At 34.8% G+C, this 8,735-nt stretch overlaps 1 protein-coding gene across 1 annotated transcript; it reads right to left on the bottom strand.

Moving 5' to 3' along the window:
- Window positions 1-5,794: 5,794 nt before the first annotated feature.
- On the bottom strand, window positions 5,795-6,736 carry LOC143400858 (putative olfactory receptor 2B3). The gene has a single exon (XM_076857832.1). It carries the CDS (start codon window positions 6,734-6,736, stop codon window positions 5,795-5,797), a length of 942 nt encoding a protein of 313 aa, XP_076713947.1.
- Between the last annotated feature and the right edge of the window lie 1,999 nt (window positions 6,737-8,735).

Here is an 8,735-nt window from a genome sequence, read left to right as displayed (position 1 = left end):
AGTCTTCTGGCGCCTGTTGGGGCCCAAGGAGAGCTCCATCTTTAGGTGAAAGCAGTGTTTAGACCACAGAAAGCTCCCCAAGCTGGATTAAAGTGAATACTATGGAATTCTCCTGCAGTTAGAATTACAGGTTTGCTGCAATTATAGGGGTTACTGGTACCTTCCAACTTACCTTTCAACTTACCTTTCAACTGGAGTCCCCCTTTCCACCCAGCCCCACACTACTTCATGGATATCCAGGGTCAAAATAAGTGTTTTTCATCGTTCTCTCTGATACCTTTCATACTCTCTTATGGTGTTTAGGATTCCCTCACTTCCTTGCTGATTTTCAGATTCTTCCCTCAATCCCTCTCCTGGAAATGTAATTTTTACTTTGTTGCCCTGTTTCTTCTCTGTGACAGGTGAGTGCAGGACACTTATGTTCAGCCACGTCTTCAATCAAGCCCTCCCTTGTGGCTTTGTTTTTAGTGTGTGCATTATAAGACTTTCTTCCTGGTTACAAGGAGGGTTACGAATATATATTACAATAATCTATTATAAATAGATGGTGACTTATCACATAGAATAAAATTCAATACTTTAACTCCATTTCTCCCACATTCTGAATTTTTGATGTTATAATTTCCATGTTTGTATACTGTTATCTCTTAAGAATTATAGTTATAATCTTTTTTGATAGTTTTTTCTTTCATTCTTCATCTTACAGATAAAACTGTAACTTTCTTATTTCTGATTGCACACTTAGGAGAGTAGACACATTTTCGGTGTCTCAGAATAATGTGGTATATGATAATAATGTAGATATGGAAAATATAAATTAGTTTAAAATACTGATGATTATTCACATGTTAGACTCAAATCCTTTTATATTTGTTATTTAAATTACTTCTATATACCTCACAAATTACAGATATTTACAAAATATTTTTGAAAGTAGGCCTTGGGAAATTGTTGTGGTATACTTGAGGGTTGGAATAGATGTTTCTCAAATTGGTTGCCAAATGTTTAATTACATTAGCCTTGTAGTTATTTCACTCTCAATAACTCTTCATTTGAAAATAAATTCAATGTTAGTTCATAATTTTAAGATGGTGTCTAGTAGGAATCAAATAAATGTCAATGGAAATTATTCAAGAAAAATATGAAACTTAGAATAAAAATTTGCTTAGGTCCTATTATTTACCTCATCACAAATTAATTAATTTATTTCCAATACTTTCATACACATATGTAGGTGCACACAAAATTTGGGTCACTCTCTAAGTATAAATTTTTTGACTTTTATCTCACTTAATGGTGAAAATTATTGTTTTTAAATTTAAATATTAATTTTTAAATAATATTATTTAAACATTAATTTCTAAGAGAAATTACCAATTAAGAGTGTTTGAAACAATCTCAGTGGTTTAAAGCAACTAAGACTCATTTTTTTTTGTTTATGTCTCATTTACATTTAATGTCATTTGAAAATCTATTCCATGTTACTCCCCATTAGAGATACAAGTAGGTGGAGTGTACAGTGTCAAATATTTTCTAGATTTTTGTGATAAAGGGAAGTAAAAATTGCAAAACACCCATTGACACTGAAAATTCCTAGGATTTTGACATTTAATGTACCTCATACTTATTGAACAAAGTTATATAAAGTCACACATTTGTTGAATGGCAGAGAAAAGTATAGTCTTATCATATGCCTAGAAGGAATGAAAAAAAAATATTTGTGGAGATTCTTAGAGACTACCACAGTCTTTCATTTTAGTCATAAAATGATTTATTTTATTCTTCTTCCTACAAACAAATTATATCTGCTCTTTTCTAAAGAGAAACAAGCATTTCCATCCAGTTAGTTTACAACCTTAATTCAAAATGTAGGACCTCTTAGTGCTCTCTAATCTCTTCATCAGATCTGTACTTGCATTCTCTTGGCTCAGTGATCTGTAAATTAAAAAAGGCAAAGTTACCTGCCCTATGCATACTCAAAATTTAACAGATGGAATTGAATGAAAGTGACCAGTATTAACACTCCCATTCAGATAGAGGAAATTTAGAGATCATAATTCATAGGTCCCAAGAAATGCTGAGAACTATTATGCAGTTATTGTGAGAAATTTCAACTGGGAGTTCATAAATGGTCTCAACTTCTACTTATTGAAAAATAGCTCCTTCATTCTTTGTTTTTCATAATCCTTTAATTCTACATTTTGGACATCCTATTTCCATTATCCTCAATGGCTATATTTGAAGAAGACAATGTAAGTTTTTTTAACATCCTTTCTACTTAAGAAAATTGGGGTTACAAAGGTTATTTTATATCTCAAACAGAAGATTTTTGAAAATGCAGATTCATACTTTATTTGTTATATTACTCTTTCAACAATTTTGCTTTTTATCTATTTGATCTCAGTTGATTCAATGTTCCAATGGCCAAGTTCTCAATTCTTATCAAGATACAATTATCTTTATATGTTCATTTGTAATTTCCTTGAACCTATCAGTCTTCGGTGGGATAAGCCTATTCGCTTTTTTCTTTACTTTGACTCTCTTTTCTCTGAATTACTTATTTCAACTGAAAGGATATCTCAGGTGGTTTTGTAATTCACAGATTGTGTTTAATAACAGGTGTGTGATATATATTCTTGAATCAATTCTTACTACCATGAATTTTTATATATGTTTGTATGCATATACATATGAATATATATAATTATATACATATGTATCGAGAAAGAGAGAGATATTTATGTGTGTAGGTGTAGGCACACACATAAATGGGCACTTGATCACTGAGTTATATCTGAACCATTGTTGTTTTTCATTTTGAGACAAGTTCTTGCTACATTTTCCAAACTGTCCTAAAACTTGAAATACCCCTACATCAGCTTTGTGAATATGTGCAATTACAGGGTTATACCATAATACCTGGGTTAGGTATTATGCTGTATCTTTGTTGTTCAAAGAATGTTCACAATTTTATGTGTTATATGAAATTGAGAAAATATTTATTTTTCTTTTTTCACTCCTTTAGCATCTGAAAATTTTGATTCTAATTAGTTATTTAATTTCAACTTGAATACATGGACTTTTTTCTAAGTTTAGCCTTTTTTAAGTCCTGAGAAATGTATCCAAAAAATAACAAAAGTGTTTTTCAACCTCTTCATCTTCAGTCATCACAATTGGGTTCATTATTTAACATATAAGCTATTAAAGATGATAGTGTATCAAGCATTTCTACCCTGTCACTATGGTTTCAATTTTTTAATGTTGATTTCCTCACTGTCTGACACCTGATCCTGTGCAGTGCCTCCTAATTTATTTTTGTTTTTGACATCCAAACCCTACTTCTAGGACCAGTTTCTATAATCAGTTAGTGTAAGTATAAGCTATATTATAATTGACTAATAAAAACCTCTGAATTTTCAGTGACTGTGAGTAATAGGTATTTATTTCTCACTCATGCTACTTGTCTATCAAGGGCTGGAGTTCTACTCCACATTGTTTTCAAACTATTTCAGGCTGATTGAGAACTCTACCTTGAACATCATTTTAATTGCAGAGGAAAGAGAACATGGCATCATCAAAAAGTGGCTCACATCATTTTTTTTCATACTTTTTATTGATAAAGCAAATTACACCAGCTGGGTTGCTTTCAAATAAGGCAGGTAAGTACAATTCTACCATCTCCCTAGAAGGGGAGAGAAAATAAAATATTTATGAACTCCTATAATTTATTCTATGTATAAAAACTATGTTATTTTCAAAGTACTCAAGGAAATAAAAAATAGGAAGCTAATAATATTTCTGCTTCTAAAATTGGCAAATGTCTCAAAGATGATAGATCCCAGAGTTTACAAAAGGTCATAAAGGAAGAATTCCAACTTACTCCATATAGTGATTATAAGAATGTAAAAGGGTACATTTTTTTTGTAGTGTGAATTGTCAATATATGTTAACTCTAAGAAACATAATTTAAATCAGCAATACCAGTTCTAAAATTACAAGCTGACATCCCAACCCATATCCATAAGTTGAATTTCTTTGCAATATTATTTATAATAGCAAACATAAGTGAAAAATATTCAACAATATAAAAATGGTTAAATACATTTTATATAACTGTGTGGTAAACTTTAATTTGTAGAAATTTAAATTGTTTTGAAGAATATAAAATATTTTCAGGATTCTCACGAATGCACAAACAACAACAAAAAAACCCCCCAAACAAACTTATAAACTCCATTGACAGGGATCTGTGGGGAGTGAATAAAGACCCAGGTAAAGGATGATGGTACTAGAAATATGAATATACAAAATTTGGGAGAGATGTGAGGTTCAGAATAGGAAAGATTGATATGGCTCAAGGTTTCCAATTTGTATATATAAACAAAAGGTAAATTCATTTATTAAAATAGTGAGCTTAAGATGAGGGTTTTGTGGTAATGGAGAAGAAGTGTTTAGCTTTGAGATGTGTTAAGTTTGAAATGTCTTCCATATATTCGACAAGAAACAGCAATGGTTATTTTAGGTTTGGAAATTTTAAAAAGACACTTGTGCCACAGATAAAACCGTTTTAATAATTTTGTCTTTCTTAATGCTTTTGTGAGAAAACCAACGTTTAAAAAAAATATATGCTTACAGTCTCCTTTTTACACGTATTTGAAATTTTACCTTTCCTATACAATACCTTTTCTCACTATGTGTGAGCTATGTCTTTTTCTTTGCTTTTCTACTCCTGATGGTACTCTCTGTGCTTTGGTTATACTGCTTTGCTTACTGAATAAAATCTAATCCTTTTGGTTAACATGTCTATGTCTTATTTTTTGAGTTTATGTTTTTAACTATTGTAATTTCTGAAATTCTTTGTCTTGCAATCCTTTCACTGTCGCCAAAAATGCTGCCTCATCTATGTTCTTATATTACTAACTGCAAATAACTATTTAAGTGTTTCAGTTTCAGGATGATTTCCCTCAAGAAGTAGAGCATTTCTTCAGTGATTGCTTTTTCTGTGGTCATATACTACATTATGAACAATAAATGTTTATTGAATGACTGTCCATAAATGAATTAATTCAGATGACTATGAGGAAAAAACATTGTCATTTACAAATCTATGTGTAAGTAACTTTATAATTTAGGAGAGATTCCATATGTCTGAGTGAGAATTGAGCACAAATGGGGAATTTGACAGAAGCAGAAAAAGGAGAAATGTTATCCATGGGGATTAAGGGGATGGATTGAAAATAGAACTGCAAATAAAATGCAACTAAAATTTCAAATTAAATATGCATCATTTAAAGCCACCTACACTAGAGTAGAACTATAGGTTCAGGACAATTTTGGAAGGGTACACATGTATTATGGATTTTATAAAAAGGTGTGAGGATGTAAAGTCATAGAGAACTTAGGTTCTGAATTAAAGAATTTTTGGTTTGGATTGCCTGGTTATTGAATCACAGAGATATGGAAACTGTATTAAGGGATAAACAAAGATTGTTCTAGAACAAATAATATGCAGGTGAATGGTAAAATATCCAACTCTCCTGACTACTCCAACATTGATAGGAAGAAATTAGCTGATTTGGCTTAAAGGAAGACACTGCCCTTGGGGGACTACTAGAAGGCAAAGAAGTTTTAATTTAGTTCGCATATATTGTTTTCTTAACAAAGAACAAATTTTGTTTGGTAGAATTCAGTGAAATCATGAAAGCCTGAAAAGAGGGAACATCATTTGAAACATTATTACTATCTTCAAGGACAAGAGAAAACTTTAAAGGTTCTCACCACCTTGAAGTAGCTTTTATTTGTTAATAAGAAAGGTTCTTGACATCACCCTCTCAAAGGCCTCCTTCATATCTTTATTTCTAAAGCTGTAGATGAGTGGGTTCAACATGGGGGTGATGATCCCATAGAAGAGAGAAACCATCTTTCCCCAGTCCTTTGAGGTGGATGAAGGTGGTTGTAGATACATATAGATGACTGTTCCAAAAAAGAGGGACACCACAACCATGTGGGACCCACATGTTCCAAAAGCTTTCTGCCTTCCTTCTGAAGACCTGATTTTCAGCACTGCTTGAGCTATGAAGCCATAGGAGATGAGGATCAATGTCACTGGAATTAGCAGAATTAATACACTGCAGAAAAAGAGCTCAGCCTCTATAGGCTTTGTGTCAGCGCATGACAACTTGAGAAGGGCAGGAACCTCACAGAAGAAGTGGTCCACTTCCCGATGACCACAGTGTGGCATGTTCAGTGTCAGGCAAGACTGCAACACTGAGAGGCTGGATCCAGTGAGCCACGAGAAAGCAGCCATCCTTAAGCAGAACAAGCGGTTCATGGTGACTACATAGTGGAGTGGTCTGCAGATTGCCACAAATCTGTCAAAGGACATAACAGCCAAGAGGAGACATTCTGTGGCCCCCAGGGCCAGAAAGATGATAAGCTGGGCCACGCAACCACTGTAGCTGATGGTGTTTTTGTTTCGACAAATATTTGCTAACATATGAGGGACTGTGCTTGTGGTATAACAGAGATCCAAGATGGAGAGATTAGTGAGAAAGAAATACATGGGTGTGTAAAGTTTGGGATCCAGAATACTCACAACCATAATGGACACATTGCCAAAGATTGTGAATGTGTATGATATAAACAAAACCACCAAGAGAGGCATATGTAGCCAGGGACTATCTGAGAAGCCAAGTAGTATAAACCCTTTTGAGGAACTGTCATTTTCCCAATTCATGATGACTCACTTATTTTTTTTGCTACTAAAAAAATATTAGAATAAAGCGGTAAATACATATTATTGATTACTCACTGGATCTGAATTGAGTTATAACAATTGACTTCATGCCAAATATAATCTATAATTAATTAATGAAGACTTTGTGAAGAATATAGTTATTTTAAAACTAAAATCATGGTTCTTCTGTTTTTAGTAGTTGTGTTTGACTTTCCCCCACCCCCAACTGCACCCTATGCTGGGGACTGAATCCAGAACCTCAAGGCCTCATACATTCTAAGTGTATGGTTTTCCACTGGATTACATTCTCAGACCTTGAGTTATTTTTAAAGTAAATTATTACATTTAAATGGCATAAAGAACATGATAATATGTGCATATGAGATTGGGTATACTTAGTACATTTTAAATTCTGTCTTCTTACTTTATAATACAACATTTCAGTAATACATACTGCTTTTAATCCAAGTCAAAAAATGTTGAGTAACTTAGAAATTATGAATCTTATCTAAATATATAATTGATATAAAGAAATTCTGCTTGTTTTACTAAGATCTTTATGTGATTTTTTTGAGTTGTATTTTTCTTCTGTTCATGTCTATTCCCAAAACTAACAATCATGGGACTCTCTGATTTATAATAAGAATTTATAGGCTACTTGTGATATATTGTAATGATCATGGGTATCCTCTCTCTATTCACAAATACCCTTGATGAAAATAGTAAAACTTATAGTAAAGTAATTATTTGATTGATATGTGACTGACACTGCTTAGTATCTAAAGTACAACCTTTCTAATTCTCACCAAAACCCTGAAAAATATTTATGATTTACATTTTATTGCTACTGTGACTCAGGGAGATAAATAATGTGAATAAACATAATGTGAGGCCAAGACTTACACCTAAGATGAAAATACACTTCTCTCTTTTTGTAATAGTTTCCTTCAAATATAAAAAGAACATAATAAGAATATATGAAGATGACTTATACCATTTGAACTTACAAGCATAACAATAAAGAGAAGTGCAATATAGATTTAATGAAAAAAACAAAATAACAAAGACTGGTATATTTTACCACAGAATGTGAAACTTTATCCAGAGTGAGAAAAACTCACATTGAAGTATAAACTGGCAGAGTGACCTCCGTATTCCCCATGACTGCCGCATTGCAACAGGCAGGGCTCCGGCGTGCCCCCTGGGCATCTCCCCCCTCCCCGCCTCCCCCCACTGAAGCCGCCCCGACCAGCAGTCTGATCCCCTCAGCTGATGACCTGGCTGCAAAAAAAAAAAGTTTCCGAGAGGCAGGCGGAGAAATGGGAAAAGGGCTCCCCGGAGCAGCAGGGGCGGGGGGCAGGGGAAGCCAGCCGCACAGGGCTACAGAGCGCCCAGAGCCCCGGACATGTCCAGGCAGAAGCAGGCGAAACCATGCTCCATGAAAGAGTTTACTGTATGCCACACCCAGGGCTCGATGTTTTTTCCACCCATATCTCTAAGTCTTCCTGAAAATTCCATGAGTTTGTGATAAGTTCTACAAATTTGAGAGAGCCAACATGGCAGTGGGCAGAGAGGCAGCGCTTTCAATAGTGATGGGGTCATAAAGTCGCATAGATAATGCTTGGATTCTACCAATGGAGAATCTCCTAGCAAAATTCCACTGAAGAGAGACCGGCCAGGAGCTACTAGGATTTTTTGAAGCATCAGTGTGACCCAGATGAACAAAACCCTGCCAAGAGACGCGGAGGTCCAGATCCACCAGTCACAGTCCGCGCGCCTCGGGCACGGCTGCCGGTCCCTCCACCCGCCCGCAGCCAAAGTGACTAGTCCCGCTAGCCTCCGAGACGCAGCTTGGCAGGAAGAAGTCTTTAGTCAAGCCTTCATGAAGTAGTGCGCCAGGAGCTGAGGCCGATGGAGATGGACCAGTCCCACCCCTCCCTTTGGACACTCCGTCAAGGAGCCTGGGGCCCGCCATAACAGAGAGGTGACGTCATCGGAG

The sequence above is a fragment of the Callospermophilus lateralis genome, chromosome 6 (assembly GCF_048772815.1).
Source record: "Callospermophilus lateralis isolate mCalLat2 chromosome 6, mCalLat2.hap1, whole genome shotgun sequence".
Classification (NCBI taxonomy): domain Eukaryota; kingdom Metazoa; phylum Chordata; class Mammalia; order Rodentia; family Sciuridae; genus Callospermophilus; species Callospermophilus lateralis.
This window is presented reverse-complemented; position numbering and strand designations above follow the sequence as displayed.